The following is a 24,087-nucleotide window of genomic DNA, read 5'->3' as shown; positions in this document are numbered from 1 at the left end:
AATTAATTCAATTCTTACTTCGCGACAAGGCAAAAATATATGAATACTCAAAAAATATCTGTATTAAAAATTACGAAGTAAATCTTAAACGCTTATTTCCTCGAAAAATTTCCAGAAAGGGTTAAGCATGATTTAATTCGCAATAATAAATGAAGGCGTTATCGTTGTAGTTGCGAAGCTACGTTTCTCTAGATTGGCAACAAATCCACTACTTTGCTGTTTCAAATGTAAACAATCAATGGCACCCATAAAAAAGGCTTAGCGGCACTTAAACAACTTTAAAATTGTTGATAATTCTAAAATTATTGCATACAGATTTACTAAAGGCACACAAATCTTAACCGGAAGATAAGAACAACATAATTGAATCATTTTTAAAGCAAAAAATGGACAATTTACAAACATATAAGAAACTGAGATCACTGAGCCGGGTAACACAGTGGATATATATATATAAATATATTTATATACGTTTGGTGCGGCCGATTGCAACCAAAATAGGAGGTGCACATCTACATGTTATACTAGTCCTATATACAAAATTTCAACGTTCTGAGGCTACTCGTTTTTGAGTTATGCGAGATACATACGTACGTACATACGTTCGTACAGACGCCACGAAAAATTCTCTTCAGAATTCATTTTAAAGCAGTTTTATAATTTTTTGGAGGGAAAGAGTCTTTTATTCTGTCCTTACTTACAGATATCACGCATAAACATCGTTAAATTGCATTCGAAAGCGGTCAAAATGGATATTTTCGTTGAAATATGCTGCCTGAAACTTTTCGCGATTACAATACTTCCTTTTTACTTCGTAGAAGGAAGTAAAATAGCATTACCAAACATTAAACATATTATTATTATATAAGGTCATATTCTGACCTTTAAAAAAGCGCGCGATTGCATATGTCGTCATGTTATTCGAAAATGTCTCGTTAACGTTAGCATTTTAAACAAATAGCTGCTGTTGACAACTTTTTTGTTTCAGGTTAGTATAAATGACACGATACGTTATTGCCACGCTAATTGTTTTATTAACCTTGAGAAATTGTTATTGTATTACCTTAAAATTAAATCATGACATCGTGCGTAGTACAGGAAGTGTCTAAAGTTTTTATTTCGTGGTTTGAGAATAAGAAAATTATTTAAGACTTGGTTGTTGCTTGGAAAGAAGGAACTAATTTTATTCATACTCAAATGTTTTAACACATTCGCTTATCATAGAACTTACAAATTCTCCTTTGGCTGTAGCCCGCTAGTTTGAAATAAAATCCATTTTTCTCCAAAGAAGGATTATTTTAAATCTAAATTAAAGAAGCGTTAAAGATATTAAACTGAAGTTAATTAATACGTTGCACATATTGTATAAATACAAAGAATGTTTTTCGGTTTTATCCGTTAAGATCCCTTCAAGTGTCAAATTATATTTGGTAACCATTATTTAGAAACACTGTTGCAATCTGTGATGGGAGTTTGAAACCATTCCCTTTTCTAGTTTCTTCTTTATTCCTTATCGGAAAGAACAGTTTGCATTATTTGGAAAATAAAAATAAAATTAATTACTTTTTTGTACGAAAGTTAGTTAAAGAAAGTCATTTCAAAAGAAAGGTTTTTTCCCCCTTCTGAATTTCTTTTTCTAAAAATCTTATCATTTGAATAAAGTAAAAAGACTGAAGCGTAAATTTAATTTAATTGAATTGTTTCTTCCCAACAGTCTAATTTTCATCAAATCTAACAGATTCTGTGAAAACAAAACCTGATGTATACACCACATGACTTCCTTGTACGGAATTTTAAATTATACGCATTTTTTCTTGCATTTCATTTGAACTTATTGTATTGAATTAATTCTACTTCTTCGATAGCGAATAAACCACAATAGAATAAACGCACTCTTTAAAATTCACTATATTTGCTTACCATAGCGACATTCTGGCGCTAGGTTCACTTAAAATGTTATATTTCGTTCATATTATAACTCAGAATGCACAAAACGTATATCATTTGAAAATTATCTAATCGTTGCCACGTGTTCTATTCAAATACTATAATAAATCTAGAATGATGTATAAAAACGAATCAAGCAAACAAAACTAAAAGGAAATAGTTTCTCACAGACGATTCAGTATTTCTCATTTAATAAATTAAGTTCTCACTTCGCGACAAGGCAAAAATACATAAAAACTCAAAATATCTATATTAAAAATTACGAAGTAAATCTTAAACATTTATTCCCTCGAAAAAATTCCAGAAAGGATTAAGCATGATTTAATTCGCAATAACAAATGAATTAGCTTTGTTGTTGCGAAGCTTAGTCTCTCTAGATTGGCAACAAATCTGCTATGTAAGCAAACATGTCCGCCATGTTATTTAAAAATTAGGCTTAAGAGCACTTAAACTGTTTTTAACTTGTTGATATTCTACAAATATTTCTTGCAGATTTCCTAAGGCATAAAACTCTTAACTGGAAGATAAGAACAACATACTTCTATCATTTTTAAAGCACAAAAGTCATAATTTATAAACATATAAGAGTATAGAAACTGAGATCTCTGAGCCGGGTAACAGAGTGTATATGTATATATATATAAATATTTATATGCGTGTGGTGAGGCCGATTGCAACCAAAATACGAGGTGAACATCTACATTTTATAGCAGTCCTATATACAAAATTTCAACGTTCTGAGGCTACTTGTTTTTGAGTTATGCGAGATACATACGTACATACGTACGTACAGACACCACGAAATATTCTCTTCAGAATTCATTTTAAAGCAGTTTTATAATTTTTTTGGAGGAAACGAGGCTTTTATTCTGCCCTTAAGTACAGATGTCACGCAAAAGCATCGTTAAATTGCATTCGATAGCGGTCAAAATTCGTTGAAATATGCTGCCTGAAACTTTTCGCGATTACAAAACTTCCTTTTTACTTCGTACAAGGAAGTAAAATGCTATAAAAATTATGCTGGAAGAATTAGTAGAATTCCTTTTAGAAAAGATTATTAATTTTTTATGGATAACCAATAACGCAGTTTAGTTATTCTAGCAGCTTAAAATAGTTATAAAAGGAGAAAATAAATTATTTAATTGATATTTAAATTAATATTTCTATTCGCTACTAATAATCTTCTTCCAAAAGAGTTTCTTAATTTTTGTTTGCTATTTTTCAAGTCCCTTATCTGACGCCTGAGATAAGTGCAATATTTACTGATATGTTACTTTTTCTTTTTTTTTTTTGCAGATGAAAGTGGAAAGTCTTTTCGTTTCTTACCGAGCGGAGATGCTCCTCCAAGATACAGTATCATCAACTTTCAAAAGAAAGGAGACTCTGAAGAATATGTCTGGAGGCCTGTAGGCACATACGCACGTAAGTACAATTTTATATATTTCAAATGCTTCGAAGTAATTTTCGTTATGAAACAAAAATAAGGAAAGAGTTTTATTGCGATCATTCACCTTCATTTCATGAAAATTAAAGATTTAGAGAGTTTTATGAAGTACCCACTTTAACTCAAATATTGTCTATTTTGAATACTGTTAGGAAATGACCAGCTGCGGTAAGATAGCTTCCCCTCAAAACGGGTTTAGGTTTGCCAGATAATGGCAATGAAATGCAGGGTTGCCAGGTTTAGCGCAAAATCGCACGCTTAATGACATTTGGTTACAAAAATGGCGATATGTTGTAGACGGGGCGAGAAAATTCTGGAACGAATTCTTACCGGTTTGCCTTTACCTCTAAATATACGGTATCCGGACATAATCCCGACAGCCGAAATCCCAACAAGCCAGAATCCCGACAGACGGAATCCCGACAAGCCAAAATCCCGACAGGGTCGAAAGCCCGAGAAACCAAAATCCCGACAGGGTCGAAATCCCGACAAGCCAAAATCCCGACAGGGTCGAAATCCCAATTGTCCAATATCCCGACAGGGTCAAAACACCGACACGGGCGAAATCCCAATAAGGCCTAATGACCCCTTAACATACTTCCACAGCTGCAACTAGTATATGCTTTGATGACTAGCAAATCTGAAGAAAATTACAAAAGATTATTCCAAGATTTAATTGATTTCGCTGAAGAAAATAATATTGAACTGAGGCCATCTAGAATCATTAGTGATCTAGAAAAGGCAGCTATAAATGCTCCGCGCACTCAAAATGCTATCGAGGATTGGTACAGAAGATGGGAGACCTTAACTGGACGGGCATGTCGGCGTTTATAACATCATAGAAGGATTTCAAAAAGAACAGTAGCATGTGGAATACCAAGTTGAATGCATTCTTCGCGGAGAACAACAACCAAAACGTAGGAAGGTAGATAATGACAGAGAAAGGAGACTTATAACTGTTGTGGACGATCGTGATAATCGACCTGTGATGGAATATCTTCGTGCTATCGCTCACAATGTGTCACTGTAAATATGTCGTTTGCATGTGTAAGTGATGTTTTCTTTTTCTTAATAAAAATAATTTTATAAATCTTCATTTCAAATTTTAACGGTCATTTCAATTTGTTAAAAATTATTTTAAGTAATGACATAATTTTTATGATTTTTTGATTTAAACTTTTAATTAGTAATATGTAATAGTTAGTTAAAAATAGTATTTTATTAAGCTAAATTGAGTGTTTATATTTAGATATTAATTTGTCGGGATTTTGACCCTGTCGGGATTCTGGCTTATCGGGATTTTGACCCTGTCCGGATTTCGACCGTGTCGGGACTTTGGGTTGTCGGGATTTCGGCCCTGTCGGGGTTTTGGACAGTCGGGATTCCGACTGTCGGGATTTTGGCTTGTCGGGATTTCGGCTGTCGGGATTATGACCCAGACCCTAAATATACATATGGAACGTATGTAATAAATCGTGATATTAAGGTATGTCAAATAAAAATAATAACAATAAATAAATTTATTTATTCAGGGAGCTACCATACATTCATAATGGCATTGAATTTTAAAATATGCATTTCCTATGCAGAAGAAGAAATTTATAAAGAAGCAATACGATTTAAGGGTAAAAGTAAATCTAAAGCGCAGATGTTTCAACTGTTCTCTTAAAGAATATGGAGGCTACCTATGATAATGATGCATTTAATTGTTACAGGAAGATTCTACAAAGAAGAAAGATAAATTTATTGAACTTTTATAATAAGAAGTTAAAAGGTAAAAGAACAAGTAATTTATGAAGAAGGAATGTTTTTCTTAAGAAACAAGAACTAACAAGAATGTTTTTCTTAACTGTTCAATAAAGGAAGAAAGGGAGGGCTCTACATGATTCAGCCATGGAAAGGAATAAGAAAAGGAACTAATGTCACAATAACAATTAGAATAAATGTACCTTTTAATTTGCTAAACAGTAAAATCTACTTTCTTTTTACTAGTTAAGACATTTTTGATTAAATAGGAATGTTTCATTAAAAGAAGAAGGGGAAATTTTTACAGGAAGATGTTTTATTAAAAAAATAGAGAAAAAGATATCATGCTATTTATGAAGAAACCACGAGGACGAGAAGACGATGAAATTAATGAAAAGGGAAGTGAGAATTTAGGAAGAAATAATTCATAATGATGGATTTCATATTTGTCCTATATATGAAGAATGAAGGGAACATAACGAGAGTTACAGGAAGAGTAGAAGAAGCTGCTGAGTAGAAGAAGCTGCTGAGTAGAAGAAGTTGCTGAGTAGAAGTTTAAGGAATTGAGATATAGATGAAGATACTTCATAGTATAAGAATAACTAAAGATTTAGGAAACAAGGAGTAGTATTCAAGATGATTTAGCTAAGATTTCAAGATGTTTTATTAAAAATAGAGAGAAAAAGATATCAAGTTATTTATCAAGAAACCACGAGGACGAGAAGACGATGAAATTAATGAAAAGGGAAGTGAGAATTTAAGAAGAAATAATTCATAATGATGGATTTCATATTTGTCCTATATATGAAGAATGAAAGGAACATAACGAAAGTTACAGAAAGAGAAGAAGAAGTTGCTGAGTAGAAGAAGTTGCTGAGTAGAAGAAGTTTAAGGAATTGAGATATAGATGAAGATACTCCATAGTATAAGAATAACTAAAGAATTAGGAAACAAGGAGTAGTATTCAAGATGATTTAGCTAAGATTTCAAGATGTTTTATTAAAAAAATAGATAAAAAGATATCAAGTTATTTATGAAGAAACCACGAGGACGAGAAGAAGATGAAATTAATGAAAAGGGAAGTGAGAATTTAGGAAGAAATAATTCATAATGATGGATTTCATATTTGTCCTATATATGAAGAATGAAGGAAACATAATGAAAGTTACAGGAAGAGTAGAAGAAGCTGCTGAGTAGAAGAAGCTGCTGAGTAGAAGAAGTTGCTGAATATAAGAAGTTTAAAGAATTGAGATATAGATGAAGATACTTCATAGTATAAGAATAACTAAAGAATTAGGAAACAAGGAGTAGTATTCAAGATGATTTAGCTAAGATTTCAAGATGTTTTATTAAAAAAATAGAGAAAAAGATATCAAGTTATTTATGAAGAAACCACGAGGACGAGAAGACGATGAAATTAATGAAAAGGGAAGTGAGAATTTAGGAAGAAATAATTCATAATGATGGATTTCATATTTGTCCTATATATGAAGAATGAAGGGAACATAACGAGAGTTACAGGAAGAGTAGAAGAAGCTGCTGAGTAGAAGAAGCTGCTGAGTAGAAGAAGTTGCTGAGTAGAAGTTTAAGGAATTGAGATATAGATGAAGATACTTCATAGTATAAGAATAACTAAAGATTTAGGAAACAAGGAGTAGTATTCAAGATGATTTAGCTAAGATTTCAAGATGTTTTATTAAAAATAGAGAGAAAAAGATATCAAGTTATTTATCAAGAAACCACGAGGACGAGAAGACGATGAAATTAATGAAAAGGGAAGTGAGAATTTAAGAAGAAATAATTCATAATGATGGATTTCATATTTGTCCTATATATGAAGAATGAAAGGAACATAACGAAAGTTACAGAAAGAGAAGAAGAAGTTGCTGAGTAGAAGAAGTTGCTGAGTAGAAGAAGTTTAAGGAATTGAGATATAGATGAAGATACTCCATAGTATAAGAATAACTAAAGAATTAGGAAACAAGGAGTAGTATTCAAGATGATTTAGCTAAGATTTCAAGATGTTTTATTAAAAAAATAGATAAAAAGATATCAAGTTATTTATGAAGAAACCACGAGGACGAGAAGAAGATGAAATTAATGAAAAGGGAAGTGAGAATTTAGGAAGAAATAATTCATAATGATGGATTTCATATTTGTCCTATATATGAAGAATGAAGGAAACATAATGAAAGTTACAGGAAGAGTAGAAGAAGCTGCTGAGTAGAAGAAGCTGCTGAGTAGAAGAAGTTGCTGAATATAAGAAGTTTAAAGAATTGAGATATAGATGAAGATACTTCATAGTATAAGAATAACTAAAGAATTAGGAAACAAGGAGTAGTATTCAAGATGATTTAGCTAAGATTTCAAGATGTTTTATTAAAAAAATAGAGAAAAAGATATCAAGTTATTTATGAAGAAACCACGAGGACGAGAAGACGATGAAATTAATGAAAAGGGAAGTGAGAATTTAAGAAGAAATAATTCATAATGATGGATTTCATATTTGCCCTATATATGAAGAATGAAGGGAACATAACGAAAGTTACAGGAAGAGAAGAAGAAGCTGCTGAGTTGAAGAAGTTTAAGGAATTGAGATATAGATGAAGATACTCCATAGTATAAGAATAACTAAAGAATTAGGAAACAAGGAGTAGTATTCAAGATGATTTAGTTAAGATTTCAAGATGTTTTATTAAAAAAATAGAGAAAAAGATATCAAGTTATTTATGAAGAAACCACGAGGACGAGAAGACGATGAAATTAATGAAAAGGGAAGTGAGAATTTAAGAAGAAATAATCCATAATGATGGATTTCATATTTGTCCTATATATGAAGAATGAAGGGAACATAACGAAAGTTACAGGAAGAGAAGAAGAAGCTGCTGAGTAGAAGAAGCTGCTGAGTAGAAGAAGTTGCTGAGTAGAAGAAGTTGCTGAGTAGAAGAAGTTTAAGGAATTGAGATATAGATGAAGATACTCCATAGTATAAGAATAACTAAAGATTTAGGAAACAAGGAGTAGTATTCAAGATGATTTAGCTAATGAAGGACTACTTAATCGTTTAAGGAAAGGCAGAAGAAGGAGGCTTCAAAGGGAAAAGGTATAAAATTACAAATAAAGGTTTCAAAGGAAAGGCAAAAGAAGGCGGCTTCAAAGAAAAAAAATTTAAAGGGAAAAGGTATAAAATTACAAATAAAGGTTTTATAAAGAAAAATTAAATTTTTATGTAGAAGGTGGAAAGAATATGTTAACAAGTAATTCATAAAGATGGATTTCTTATTCATATATTAAGTAAAAAGATAAAGGATGTATAGGAAGAAAATACATGTAAAATGCAGGAAAGAAATTAAGATAGAAAAGGAAGATTAAATGAAAGGAAGATTAAAGGAAAGAGAAGAACGAAGAAAAGAAGAAGAACGAAAGAGAACTTCTTGAAGAAGAACGAAGGAATAAGTTTCAAACGTTTTTTACTAAGGACAGTTTTCGACATTTTATAAAGAATTACTTATAAAGATACACTTCATGAAGGACTCTAAAGTATTACTTTAAGATTTTTATTTTTATTTATTTTTTATATGGCACTATATGGCACACTATATGGCAATGTAAAAACCTTTTATTTATTAATAAATACTAGATAAGGGCGAACGTGGACAGAACCGATTAACCGTAATGGTAGGGTGATGGTGCCCACGTCCTCCGTTACTACTACTACTACCTCTACCGGTTTGCCTCAGAATGTTCTCAAAAGCAGGTCCAAAACTATACAAAGCCTGCTTATACACAGAGTACCAGTGTATCGTCATGTGTATGTTGAGTTTATTGTGGAGAGTATCTTGAGTAGTATGTTAAGTTCAATAGTAGTGACTTCAGTTCAGAGATCTGCTCGAGAACGATCGAATGAGTCAAGAGCTGAATTTTAGGGCTTTGCCGTGAAGCTGTCTTCACCGTTATAGCCTGAAGGCTGGGTTGCTGATTGTTTCAGCTTGTTTATCGTAGTTTTTTGACGACTGTAACCGTGTCTTTGGAACTTCCCTGTTTAATACAAGCGAATAAAATGTGTTTTGATTCTTCATCAAGTGTTATCAGCAGTTACTCCAGATCCACGAACCCGTAGAGAGCAACAATAGGATTTGAAAACACAGAGGCTGTTCGCACATTTTTAGACGACTTTGGTAAGCGGTAATAAAATCTTGTTTGCTGCAAAAGAAGTAATTACAATTGTACTATGTTTTTAAAAGTCAAAATTATCGTCTGTGGCTCGAAAGTTTTGTTTTTATTCAAAATGGCGAATTTAACAAACAGGGGTTCGAAGGCTACATTTACGCTCTTTCCGAAGAGAAATATGCATACTCCGTTATCCAAAAACGATGCGAGAGTCATGGTTTTGTGATGTCTAAAGCATCGATAGGTAATATCATCAGCAAGAAAGGAAAAGACGTCAAATTGGAGCCTCAAGTGGGACAAAAATTCCAAACAAGTATCCAAGGAAAAAACGGACATCTTCGACTATAGCAAAGGTACGTCGTTTAATGTTAAAAGAAAATCCCTCTAGTCAAAGGACAGTTGCAAAATCATTAAAATGTTCGGTGTCCATTGTAAACAAAATGATAAACGTTGATTTAAATCTTAAGAAAGCAAAAAACGCAATGTGCATCGTCTTCTTCCAAAGCATATCGCTCGACGCAGGACACGCTGCAGAATTCTATATGAGAAACACTTATCCAAAGAAAAATGGAAAATTGTCACAATAGATGAAGCATGGGTATATTTAAATGATTCTAACCAAAAAAGAACCATTTATTATCATAAAAGAGGAGAAAAAAATTTAAGTACATGGTTCAAAGAATCGAAAGAAAGTTTTTCTAAGATTTTCATGATTGTTTCTGGTTTTTCTTATAATGACAAGTTAAAAATAAAAAGAGTGCAAAAATGTCAAGATTAACTCCAAATGCTATCAGGAACATATTTTATCGCCAATTTTTCTGAATGAAATACCATCGCTTTACCCACAGTGCCATCAGTCTGTGAGAACTCCATCAGGACAAAGCTAGCAGTCACACATCAAAATCCACTGTAAATTTCCTAAAAGAAATGGAACAAAAAACTGGTATCGAGGCCATACCCTTCACTGATATCCCTACTAAATCTCCCGATGTGTCAACTATGGATTTTTGTGCTTTCGGACTTTTAAAAACTGCGTTATCCAAACGTTGCCCCAAAACCCTAAAAGGACTCTGGGAAGCTGTTCGGGAGGAATGGGATAGAATATCTCTTCTGCCACTTCAACAGGCATTATTATCCTGGAAATTGCGGTGTCGAAAGATAGTTCAGAATAAGGGATGTCAAACAGAACATTTAAAACACAAGAAATTTATGTAATTTAGCTTTGTGAATACAATATACATAGTCTAAAAAATGTGTGAACAGCCTCTGTATCATTTATTTCACTCGTATGTAAAAATCTTTCAATATATTGTATGGAATTATATTAATTTTAAAATATTTTAAGCACTACCAAAGAATGTCGTATCCATATAGCTATAGTTTATTGCTCAAGTTTACAAAATTACCAAAAATATAATTACGTACATTAGTTTATATATTAGTTTTCATTCCTAACAGGACTGGAAACGTTTGATAAATTCAAATACTGTTGTTGAGCTACCAACGCGTCTTTGGAACTGTTCCGTGTAATACTGGATAATAAATTGTGCTTTGATTTATCATCAAGTGTTGTTGTAAATCGCTCAAAATCCTCGAACCCGTATACTGCAACAATAGTATTATCCGCTTCACCCTCCTGCGAAACTTAAATATTTGCTCCTTTTTTTTCCTCCAAAGATGAACTCTTTGTCTCTAAAACTGATCTCTTGGAAGTGTTTCTTTTCCCAATTCACCAACTGCCAAAACCTATTTAAAAAACCGCCTACTTATAAAATTCAAGAATTCTGAACATCATTAACCTACGCAGAAGGAAAAACACTTCTATACTCCAGAGTTTGTTATCTGAAAATTAACGGTGACGGTTCTCTAAAGACACGCTCTTAAATGAGCAGTAGTTCCATTACAGTGCCAACTGAAAAAGCAGCCGGAAGTAAATTCCTGTTTCCCGTCTATTTAAGTAAACTTTCCTTCGTAAGTTATGGCCATAAATCTCCTCTTTTTATTTTCCTCATTCTGCGGGGGGGGAACACGAAGCGATGAGTCACTAGTCTGGATTCTGGGAAGGGGACGTAGCCAAATCAAAGTTAGTAATTTTGAGTTTTATATTTTTTATCTTATATATACATATAAATGAATAAATACAAAACACAAATGTGTAAAATAAAATAAAATAAAAAATATAAAACATAATCGAAATAAAATATAATAAAAATTATAAATTCAACAAAATATAATAAAATTAAAAAATAGATAATATAAAAAATATAACAAAAAATAAGGAAAAAAAAACAACTCAAAAAAATAATCTAACCTTAAAAGATATAAATTTCAGATTACATTTTTAGATTTGGCATATTTTGCCACCCCTATTTCTTGCAGTTTGCCACTGTTCTGCTTTCTGCATGTGGTTTATTCTGTAATCCATATTTCTCTCTCTTTTTATATAGTATATATATATGTGCATAGATATATATAGATATAGATTTATAGATATGTATTTATATATAGAGAGAGATAGATATAGGTACAGAAAATAGATATGGATGTATTAATATATCTAGAGAGAGAGGGATAAATAGCTAGATATAAGTATAGGCACAGATAAATATGCGAAACCTTTTAAAGTATGCAAGTTTAGTACAATAGGATTTCACAGGGCTGCCTATAAACTGTTTATAATTGGTTAGGGTCGTATGGTTTTATTTTAATCACAAACGATGAAAAATATTGTAATAGCTGAAACAATAATTAGTGTTTACATTAGTGCAGTTTGTTAAACCAGTATAACTTTAAAAGAGTTTAACACAAATTTTATTTTATACCTTGTAGGCTTCTTGAAATTTTTATTTTTATTTTGTGGTTTTAATCCCTTTCATGTTATTCAGTTCTTGTCCCCTTTCATTCACTCTTTGACAATGAATGGGAAACAGCAACAAAAATGTGAACTCTACATAGCCCTTTTACAAACACCAATATCGCTGGGAGTCATCACTTTTGCGCAACACAAAAAGTGAGAATTTTAGCTGATTTTCGAGTTGTAATAAGTCAAATTTTTTTGGTCATACATATATGAAATTTTCAGTGTGTCATATCTGTACATAGATGATTATCTTTCTTGATTTATTTTACTTAATAGTGTGTACGAATTTGTTTTATGAAGAAAAAACTAACTGTATTTTCCGAAAATTTAAAATTTGTACTGAAGCACTGCACGCAAACTGACAGTAATACGAATTTAGTTACAGTAATAATTTTTATAACTTTGTAATGAAATATCATTAGGTATGATTCTTCACCTATTAAAATTTTAAAATATCAAAGAATATTAACACCATTACAATAAGATCTTAGAAAACAGAAAAAGCATTAAAAATGTTTTAAGTAAAATAAATACTTAAAACATAATTTTTCAAAGTAAAAGGTAGGTGCATTTTTTGAGCAATATCATCATGTACTTACTCTGAAATTTTTAAATCAATAGCTGTGATAGATTTTTTTAAAGAGTGCGCGCAAGTATGAAAATCACCATTTTGAAAAAAAATGGTTTAAAGTTTAAAGTTTCAAATTTTTTAATATATGTTATCTCAAATAATACTAAAAGAGTTTAAAACTACCCAGCTGTAATCACCATACCCTCCTGTTCTTCAATAGCTGTTACTGCAACAAGTTTGGTTCTTTTTCTTGCTCTGCGAGCATGTATTGTTGACGTCGCTGCCTTTATTTCGGCTGACTGAATACGACAGTCATCAGTGTCTGCTGCAAACTTTACTGCATTAACACCTATTCGGTATCCATGTTCATTCATAGTATGTTATCGCTCAGCTTGACCATCGTTACATATATAACTGCCTCATTCACTGCTGTCTTAAGGGGACTCATACACCTTAAAACCCATAAGATGTTCCAATAGGTGACTGTTGCAAGAATTGGAATAACTTATTTATTTCAAAAGCAATTACTGCCATTTTTTTACAGCTGACTACATAATATAGCTGCTTTCTGAAATAGTCATCGGAAAGTTTGTGTTGCCAAAAATATATTTATAATTTAATCCGCTTTGTGACAACATTTTTCGTCATGTTTTCAACTTGCGCGCACAGTCTGTTTCATAATTTAATTCCATATTTAATATATAGCTTTTATAACATCTGGAAACTACTGTGAACCTAAAATTCTAAAAATTTCAGGTTAAATTTTTATTTTATTTGGAGTTGAGTTTATAAAATATATTTTATTAAAAAAATTTGTAATGTTTTCGTCCATAAAATTTTTCAGTATTAAAATTTTCATCAGATTGTTGGTTCAGTTAGAAAATAGTGTCCATATAAAGAATTCCATCAAATTTTAAGTATGTACCATTAGCCATTTTTAAAATATCATGCGCGCAAGGTGGAAACATGGCGAAATATTTTGTCACAAAGAGGATTAAATTACAAAAATATTTGTGGTAACACAAACTTTCTGGTTACTAATTTCCAAAGCAGCTATATCATGTAGTCAGCTGTAAAACATTGGAAGTAATTGCTTTTAAAATAAATAAAATATCCCAATTCTTGCAATAGTCACATATTCGAAGATCATGAGGGGTTTAAGGTGTATGAGTCCCCTTAACAATATTATAACCACACCCGGAGTTTTTAGGACACAATTTCCAAATCAAAGCATTCAACGATTCATTTGGATTCTATGTCCTTCTAAACACTTTTTAGTAATAATCGCACGATAAGATCTTTAAATAATACTCTTTGTAGCATCCATTACAGGTGGTGGAATTGAATTTTTATGTTTGTACGATTTCAGATTTTCACTCGCACTCACTCTATGATACATACATCACGAATCCTCTCCTGTTTGGCAAAAACTGTGAGTAGGTTCCACGTCGGTTGAACGTTTGTGGTAAAATATTGCCCACATTGCCTTTTGCATACCTTTTACAGAATTGCAAAGTTTTCTAATAGCAGCTCCATAATAAATTGCCAATACGGTTATATTATCATCCGTAAGGCGACCTTTTCAACTGAGAGTTTTATTGTCACTAAGTTTCTTCCCCTTCATTTCTTGCTTTCACTTTCGTAATCTAGTGCCCATTCTTTTCTGAATCTGTCCGACGCATTCAGTTTTACCAATATACATGATGTTAACAGTAAAAACTAAAGCAATCTACGAGCGAACATTCGTAAGCAACTGCGTGCACAAATATAAACAAACGTCAGGTGATGATTTAAATGCCCGATTTGGCAATATTTACCTTACAATCGTTTTCTTTATTTCATAATTTTTAAGGTTCTAATTTGAATATCTTGACGCCGTTTGTTTTAACAGACTCAGAAATGTCTACAGCTTCTGAAAATGCAAAAAAAAAAAAATCAAATTCGATTTTTTGAATGTGTAAAGGTGATGACTCCCCGAGCGTAAACATTCCTGGGGGCATAGAAGAGTTACTTCGAGGATAAACGTTTTAGGTACCCTTATTGCTGGGTTCGCTACTCAGTATAAAACTCTTAGGAGAATAAAATCAAATATTTCATTATCTCATGCATATATGATAGGAAAGTATGGAAACTTTCAAGAAAATCAAGAAAATTTATGGAAATGGGTTAATAGTAATTTCACAATTTTACCAAAACAAACAAATAAACTAAAACAATCAACCAACTATAAACCGTGTAGAAGTTTAGGTTTTCAATAGTATGTCTAAATTAATGTTGTAATTTTTGCAAGTAAACTTGCAATATTAGCTGCACTCTAAGTTCTTCCTATCTAAAATAAACGATCTAAATTCTTCCTATCTGAAATAAACAATCTAAATTCTTCCTATCTAAAATAAACGATCTAAATTCTCCCTATCTAAAATAAACAGATCGATATGAGATGCCCTACCTAAACGATCTAAATTCTATCTAAAATAAACAGATTGATATGAGATTCCTAATAATCATACCTAAAATAAACAGATTGATATGAGATTAATGTGGTAAATTTTGCAAGTAAACTTGCAATATTAGCTGCACTCTAAGTTCTTCCTATCTAAAATAAACGATCTAAATTCTTCCTATCTAAAATAAACGATCTAAATTCTTCCTATCTAAAATAAACGATCTAAATTCTTCCTATCTAAAATAAACAATCTAAATTCTTCCTATCTAAAATAAACGATCTAATTTCTTCCTATCTAAAATAAACGATCTAAATTCTCCCTATCTAAAATAAACAGATCGATATGAGATGTCCTACATAAACGATCTAAATTCTCCCTATCTAAAATAAACAGATCGATATGAGATGTCCTACCTAAAGGATCTAAATTCTTCCTATCTAAAATAAACAGATTGATATGAGATTCCTAATAATAATATCTAAAATAAACAGATTGATATTGGATTAATGTTGTAATTTTTGCAAGTAAACTTGCAATATTCGCTGCACTCTAAATTCTTCCTATCTAAAATAAACGATCTAAATTCTCCCTCTCTAAAATAAACGACCTAAATTCTCCCTATCTAAAATAAACGATCTAAATTCTTCCTATCTAAAATAAACAATCTAAATTCTTCCTATCTAAAATAAACAATCTAAATTCTTCCTATCCAAAATAAACGATCTAATTTCTTCCTATCTAAAATAAACGAACTAAATTCTCCCTATCTAAAATAAACAGATCGATATGAGATGTCCTACCTAAACGATCTAAATTCTCCCTATCTAAAATAAACAGATCGATATGAGATGTCCTACCTAAACGATCTAAATTCTCCCTATCTAAAATAAACAGATTGATATGAGATTCCTAATAATAATACCTAAAATAAACAGATTGATATGAGATTAATGTGGTAATTTTTGCAAGTAAACTTGCAATATTAGCTGCACTCTAAATTTTTCCTCTCTAAAATAAACGATCTAAATTCTCCCTATCTAAAATAAACGATCTAAATTCTTCCTATCTGAAATAAACAATCTAAATTCTTCCTATCTAAAATAAACGATCTAAATTCTCCCTATCTAAAATAAACGATCTAAATTCTCCCTATCTAAAATAAAAGATCTAAATTCTTCCTATCTAAAATAAACAATCTAAATTCTTCCTATCTAAAATAAACGATCTAATTTCTTCCTATCTAAAATAAACGATCTAAATTCTCCCTATCTAAAATAAACAGATCGATATGAGATGACCTACCTAAACGATCTAAATTCTTCCTATCTAAAATAAACAGATTGATATGAGATTCCTAATAATAATATCTAAAATAAACAGATTGATATTAGATTAATGTTGTAATTTTTGCAAGTAAACTTGCAATATTAGCTGCACTCTAAGTTCTTCCTATCTAAAATAAACGATCTAAATTCTTCCTATCTAAAATAAACGAACTAAATTCTTCCTATCTGAAATAAACAATCTAAATTCTTCCTATCTAAAATAAACGATCTAAATTCTCCCTATCTAAAATAAACAGATCGATATGAGATGCCCTACCTAAACGATCTAAATTCTATCTAAAATAAACAGATTGATATGAGATTCCTAATAATAATACCTAAAATAAACAGATTGATATGAGATTAATGTGGTAAATTTTGCAAGTAAACTTGCAATATTTGCTGCACTCTAAGTTCTTCCTATCTAAAATAAACGATCTAAATTCTTCCTATCTAAAATAAACGATCTAAATTCTCCCTATCTAAAATAAACGATCTAAATTCTTCCTATCTAAAATAAACAATCTAAATTCTTCCTATCTAAAATAAACGATCTAATTTCTTCCTATCTAAAATAAACGATCTAAATTCTCCCTATCTAAAATAAACAGATCGATATGAGATGTCCTACCTAAACGATCTAAATTCTCCCTATCTAAAATAAACAGATCCATATGAGATGTCCTACCTAAACGATCTAAATTCTTCCTATCTAAAATAAACAGATTGATATGAGATTCCTAATAATAATATCTAAAATAAACAGATTGATATTGGATTAATGTTGTAATTTTTGCAAGTAAACTTGCAATATTCGCTGCACTCTAAATTCTTCCTATCTAAAATAAACGATCTAAATTCTCCCTCTCTAAAATAAACGATCTAAATTCTCCCTATCTAAAATAAACGATCTAAATTCTTCCTATCTAAAATAAACAATCTAAATTCTTCCTATCCAAAATAAACAATCTAATCTCTTCCTATCCAAAATAAACGATCTAATTTCTTCCTATCTAAAATAAACGATCTAAATTCTCCCTATCTAAAATAAACAGATCGATATGAGATGTCCTACCTAAACGATCTAAATTCTCCCTATCTAAAATAAACAGATCGATATGAGATGTCCTACCTAAACGATCTAAATTCTCCCTATCTAAAATAAACAGATTGATATGAGATTCCTGATAATAATACCTAAAATAAACAGATTGATATGAGATTAATGTGGTAATTTTTGCAAGTAAACTTGTAATATTAGCTGCACTCTAAATTTTTCCTCTCTAAAATAAACGATCTAAATTCTCCCTATCTAAAATAAACGATCTAAATTATTCCTATCTGAAATAAACAATCTAAATTCTTCCTATCTAAAATAAACGATCTAAATTCTCCCTATCTAAAATAAACAGATCGATATGAGATACCCTACCTAAACGATCTAAATTCTATCTAAAATAAACAGATTGATATGAGATTCCTAATAATAATACCTAAAATAAACAGATTGATATGAGATTAATGTGGTAATTTTTGCAAGTAAACTTGCAATATTAGCTGCACTCTAAGTTCTTCCTATCTAAAATAAACGATCTAAATTCTTCCTATCTAAAATAAACGATCTAAATTCTCCCTATCTAAAATAAACAGATCGATATGAGATGCCCTACCTAAACGGTCTAAATTCTCCCTATTTAAAATAAACAGATTGATATGAGATTCCTAATAATAATATCTAAAATAAACAGATTGATATTAGTTTAATGTTGTAATTTTTGCAAGTAAACTTGCAATATTGCTGCACTCTAAATTCTTCCTATCTAAAATAAACGATCTAAATTCTCCCTATCTAAAATAAACGATCTAAATTCTCCCTATCTAAAATAAAAGATCTAAATTCTTCCTATCTAAAATAAACAATCTAAATTCTTCCTATCTAAAATAAACGATCTAATTTCTTCCTATCTAAAATAAACGATCTAAATTCTCCCTATCTAAAATAAACAGATCGATATGAGATGACCTACCTAAACGATCTAAATTCTTCCTATCTAAAATAAACAGATTGATATGAGATTCCTAATAATAATATCTAAAATAAACAGATTGATATTAGATTAATGTTGTAATTTTTGCAAGTAAACTTGCAATATTAGCTACACTCTAAGTTCTTCCTATCTAAAATAAACGATCTAAATTCTTCCTATCTAAAATAAACGAACTAAATTCTTCCTATCTGAAATAAACAGTCTAAATTCTTCCTATCTAAAATAAACGATCTAAATTCTCCCTATCTAAAATAAACAGATCGATATGAGATGCCCTACCTAAACGATCTAAATTCTATCTAAAATAAACAGATTGATATGAGATTCCTAATAATAATACCTAAAATAAACAGATTGATATGAGATTAATGTGGTAAATTTTGCAAGTAAACTTGCAATATTAGCTGCACTCTAAGTTCTTCCTATCTAAAATAAACGATCTAACTTCTCCCTATCTAAAATAAACGATCTAAATTCTTCCTATCTAAAATAAACTATCTAAATTCTTCCTATCCAAAATAAACGATCTAATTTCTTCCTATCTAAAATAAACGATGTAAATTCTCCCTATCTAAAATAAACAGATCGATATGAGATGTCTTACCTAAACGATCTAAATTCTCCCTATTTAAATAAAAAGATCGATATGAGATGTCCTACCTAAACGATCTAAATTCTCCCTATCTAAAATAAACAGATTGATATGAGATTCCTAATAATAATACCTAAAATAAACAGATTGATATGAGATTAATGTGGTAATTTTTCCAAGTAAACTTGCAATATTAGCTGCACTCTAAATTCTTCCTCTCTAAAATAAACGATCTAAATTCTCCCTATCTAAAATAAACGATCTAAATTCTTCCTATCTGAAATAAACAATCTAAATTCTTCCTATCTAAAATAAACGATATAATTTCTTCCTATGTAAAATAAACGATCTAAATTCTTCCTATCTAAAATAAACAGATCGATATGAGATGTCCTACCTAAACGATCTAAAATAAACAGATTGATATGAGATTCCTAATAATAATACCTAAAATAAACAGATTGATATGAGATTAATGTGGTAATTTTTGCAAGTAAACTTGCAATATTAGCTGCACTCTAAGTTCTTCCTATCTAAAATAAACGATCTAAATTCTTCCTATCTAAAATAAACGATCTAAATTCTCCCTAACTAAAATAAACAGAGCGATATGAGATGCCCTACCTAAACGGTCTAAATTCTCCCTATTTAAAATAAACAGATTGATATGAGATTCCTAATAATAATATCTAAAATAAACAGATTGATATTAGATTAATGTTGTAATTTTTGCAAGTAAACTTGCAATATTAGCTGCACTCTAAGTTCTTCCTATCTAAAATAAACGAACTAAATTCTTCCTATCTGAAATAAACAATCTAAATTCTTCCTATCTAAAATAAACGATCTAAATTCTCCCTATCTAAAATAAACAGATCGATATGAGATGCCCTACCTAAACGATCTAAATTCTATCTAAAATAAACAGATTGCTATGAGATTCCTAATAATAATATCTAAAATAAACAGATTGATATTGGATTAATGTTGTAATTTTTGCAAGTAAACTTGCAATATTCGCTGCACTCTAAATTCTTCCTATCTAAAATAAACGATCTAAATTCTCCCTCTCTAAAATAAACGATCTAAATTCTCCCTATCTAAAATAAACGATCTAAATTCTTCCTATCTAAAATAAACAATCTAAATTCTTCCTATCTAAAATAAACAATCTAAATTCTTCCTATCCAAAATAAACGATCTAATTTCTTCCTATCTAAAATAAACGATCTAAATTCTCCCTATCTAAAATAAACAGATCGATATGAGATGTCCTACCTAAACGATCTAAATTCTCCCTATCTAAAATAAACAGATTGATATGAGATTCCTGATAATAATACCTAAAATAAACAGATTGATATGAGATTAATGTGGTAATTTTTGCAAGTAAACTTGCAATATTAGCTGCACTCTAAATTTTTCCTCTCTAAAATAAACGATCTAAATTCTCCCTATCTAAAATAAACGATCTAAATTCTTCCTATCTGAAATAAACGATCTAAATTCTCCCTATCTAAAATAAAAGATCTAAATTCTTCCTATCTAAAATAAACAATCTAAATTCTTCCTATCTAAAATAAACGATCTAATTTCTTCCTATCTAAAATAAATGATCTAAATTCTCCCTATCTAAAATAAACAGATCGATATGAGATGACCTACCTAAACGATCTAAATTCTTCCTATCTAAAATAAACAGATTGATATGAGATTCCTAATAATAATATCTAAAATAAACAGATTGATATTAGATTAATGTTGTAATTTTTGCAAGTAAACTTGCAATATTAGCTGCACTCTAAGTTCTTCCTATCTAAAATAAACGATCTAAATTCTTCCTATCTAAAATAAACGAACTAAATTCTTCCTATCTGAAATAAACAATCTAAATTCTTCCTATCTAAAATAAACGATCTAAATTCTCCCTATCTAAAATAAACAGATCGATATGAGATGCCCTACCTAAACGATCTAAATTCTATCTAAAATAAACAGATTGATATGAGATTCCTAATAATAATACCTAAAATAAACAGATTGATATGAGATTAATGTGGTAAATTTTGCAAGTAAACTTGCAATATTAGCTGCACTCTAAGTTCTTCCTATCTAAAATAAACGATCTAAATTCTTCCTATCTAAAATAAACGATCTAAATTCTTCCTATCTAAAATAAACGATCTAAATTCTCCCTATCTAAAATAAACAGATCGATATGAGATGCCCTACCTAAACGATCTAAATTCTCCCTATTTAAAATAAACAGATTGATATGAGATTCCTAATAATAATATCTAAAATAAACAGATTGATATTAGATGAATGTTGTAATTTTTGCAAGTAAACTTGCAATATTAGCTGCACTCTAAATTCTTCCTATCTAAAATAAACGATCTAAATTCTCCCTATCTAAAATAAACGATCTAACTTCTCCCTATCTAAAATAAACGATCTAAATTCTTCCTATCTAAAATAATCAATCTAAATTCTTCCTATCCAAAATAAACGATCTAATTTCTTCCTATCTAAAATAAACGATCTAAATTCTCCCTATCTAAAATAAACAGATCGATATGAGATGTCCTACCTAAACGATCTAAATTCTCCCTATCTAAAATAAACAGATCGATATGAGATGTCCTACCTAAACGATCTAAATTCTCCCTATCTAAAATAAACAGATTGATATGAGATTCCTAATAATAATACCTAAAATAAACAGATTGATATGAGATTAATGTGGTAATTTTTGCAAGTAAACTTGCAATATTAGCTGCACTCTAAATTCTTCCTCTCTAAAATAAACGATCTAAATTCTCCCTATCTAAAATAAACGATCTAAATTCTTCCTATCTGAAATAAACAATCTAAATTCTTCCTATCTAAAATAAACGATCTAATTTCTTCCTATGTAAAATAAACGATCTAAATTCTTCCTATCTAAAATAAACAGATCGATATGAGATGTCCCACCTAAACGATCTAAATTCTATCTAAAATAAACAGATTGATATGAGATTCCTAATAATAATACCTAAAATAAACAGATTGATATGAGATTAATGTGGTAATTTTTGCAAGTAAACTTGCAATATTAGCTGCACTCTAAATTCTTCCTCTCTAAAATAAACGATCTAAATTCTCCCTATCTAAAATAAACGATCTAAATTCTTCCTATCTGAAATAAACGATCTAATTTCTTCCTATCTAAAATTTACGATTTGAATTCTCTCTTTCTAAAATAAACAGATCGATATGAGATGTCCTGCCTAAACGATCTAAATTCTCCCTATCTAAAATAAACAGACTGATATGAGATGTCTACCATTTTATGTTGAGAAAATTATAATAACAGGTTTGAGCTAACACGTTTAATTGAAAGAAGACACTAGTTCAAGATAAATAAATAAATTATGAATTTTAATACATATAACCAACAAGGAAGAGCTAAATGATAGCTAAACCTAACAATCCACAGCTATTTGCCGAGAGGTTATACGATTATTTTGTTTCGGTTCACTTTGTGTTAGACTGAGCCGGTAGTGTTTCAAGTATACATGGTTTTTCTGATATCAAAACAGTTTGAGAAATTTTGCATTGACTTAAACCTGCCACCTGCCAGACGTTGCCGCGGAAATAAATAAATAAATAAATATGTCTGATGTCTGCACAGGCAGAGACATTTCATTTTGATGAAGCGATATTAAAAAACGTATCTGGAAAGAGACTTCTGAAAACTTCTGAAAAACTTCAAACTAAGTATTGAGATTATTGAGTTCTCGAACGAAACATAGTAAGAACATTTTGTTATTATCTAAACTCAATAGCTAAAGGCTTTTGTTTTTAGACTGGCATTATAATAGTTGATTTAATACATAAAATACTATGCATAAAAACTGTGCTGTATGCAAAATATCCAGTTTATAAATAATGCTAATTAATTTATGGATAGAAAAAGTAATGAAATCATGTGCGCTTTATATGTGCATAAATTTCTGTTTTTAAGAAGCAAATCAATGTATTGATTTCAAATTTATTTTGCTACATGGTGAGCTCTTTTTCACTAGATTATAAGGTATTTTCTAACTCTTTCTGCTTGCCTTCGTGGTGCAACAGTTAGCACACTTGGCGCGTATTCGAGAGGTCCAGGTTCGAGTCCCGGGGAGGGTACTGCACATTTTTCATGTCTACCTGCTTTAAAATTACCTTATGTCTCTACAAGATATGATGAGGAATTCACTGGTTTTTAACATATTGTAATAGAAATAGGTACTTATGAGTGCGTATTTATATGAAGCTACAGTCGAACTCGCTTAAAACGAGCGTGAAGGGACCGCGAAATTTGCTCGTTATAACCGAGTGCTCGTACGAAACGTATTAGGGAAAAATATCGTAAAAATTCAAACATGCTTACTGTATTATAAATACTTTATTATTTTTTTATTTCTTTGCAGTACAAAAGAAATTAGTAAATTTTCTTTGAAATACCTTATTATGCCTTTCTTATATTATTGTTCTTCGGAGAAGACTTATAGGGTTCCTCACTTTGTAAAGGCTAAGTTGCTGCTGAACGTGAGGAATCCTAAAAACTGTTAAGCGAATAATCGCTTGAGTTCGTGCATCAAGAAACAACAAGATGGATTGCCTTTATTATTCAAATAAGATTTAACAGAACTCCTTCATGGAGTGTACAATAAAAGCCGACACTTGGCCTTGAACTTAAGATGCTAAGAAGTAAACTAAAACTAATCTAAACTAAGAGATATAGCCGAAGCTATCAAGGTTCTAACCGAGTTGGCCTCTTAACGCTAATTGACTGTAAAGCTATCAAGGGCCTAAGTTCGGCCGAGCGTAATAACAGCTTTCAGAGAGAGTAGCCCAAAAAGGCAGAGGCGCGCAAATCAGAAACTCTGATTCTCTCTAACTCAGCAAGT

At 30.5% G+C, this 24,087-nt stretch overlaps 1 protein-coding gene across 1 annotated transcript in view; it reads left to right on the top strand.

The window, feature by feature from the left end:
- The window catches only part of LOC118193513 (metabotropic glutamate receptor 3-like), a 286,303-nt gene that overhangs the window by 229,513 nt on the left and 32,703 nt on the right, over positions 1-24,087 (top strand). Inside the window, exon 8 of the mRNA XM_085827511.1 lies at positions 3,244-3,369. Coding sequence (XP_085683637.1) covers positions 3,244-3,369 — 126 coding nt within the window. The remainder of the gene's footprint in view (positions 1-3,243; positions 3,370-24,087) is intronic.

Source organism: Stegodyphus dumicola, chromosome 12, assembly GCF_044657685.1.
Source record: "Stegodyphus dumicola isolate Sdum_Otavi_A_Nest chromosome 12, ASM4465768v1".
NCBI classification, from domain to species: domain Eukaryota; kingdom Metazoa; phylum Arthropoda; class Arachnida; order Araneae; family Eresidae; genus Stegodyphus; species Stegodyphus dumicola.
Note: the sequence above shows the minus strand (reverse complement) of the source record. Positions and strands in the feature narration are given on the sequence as shown.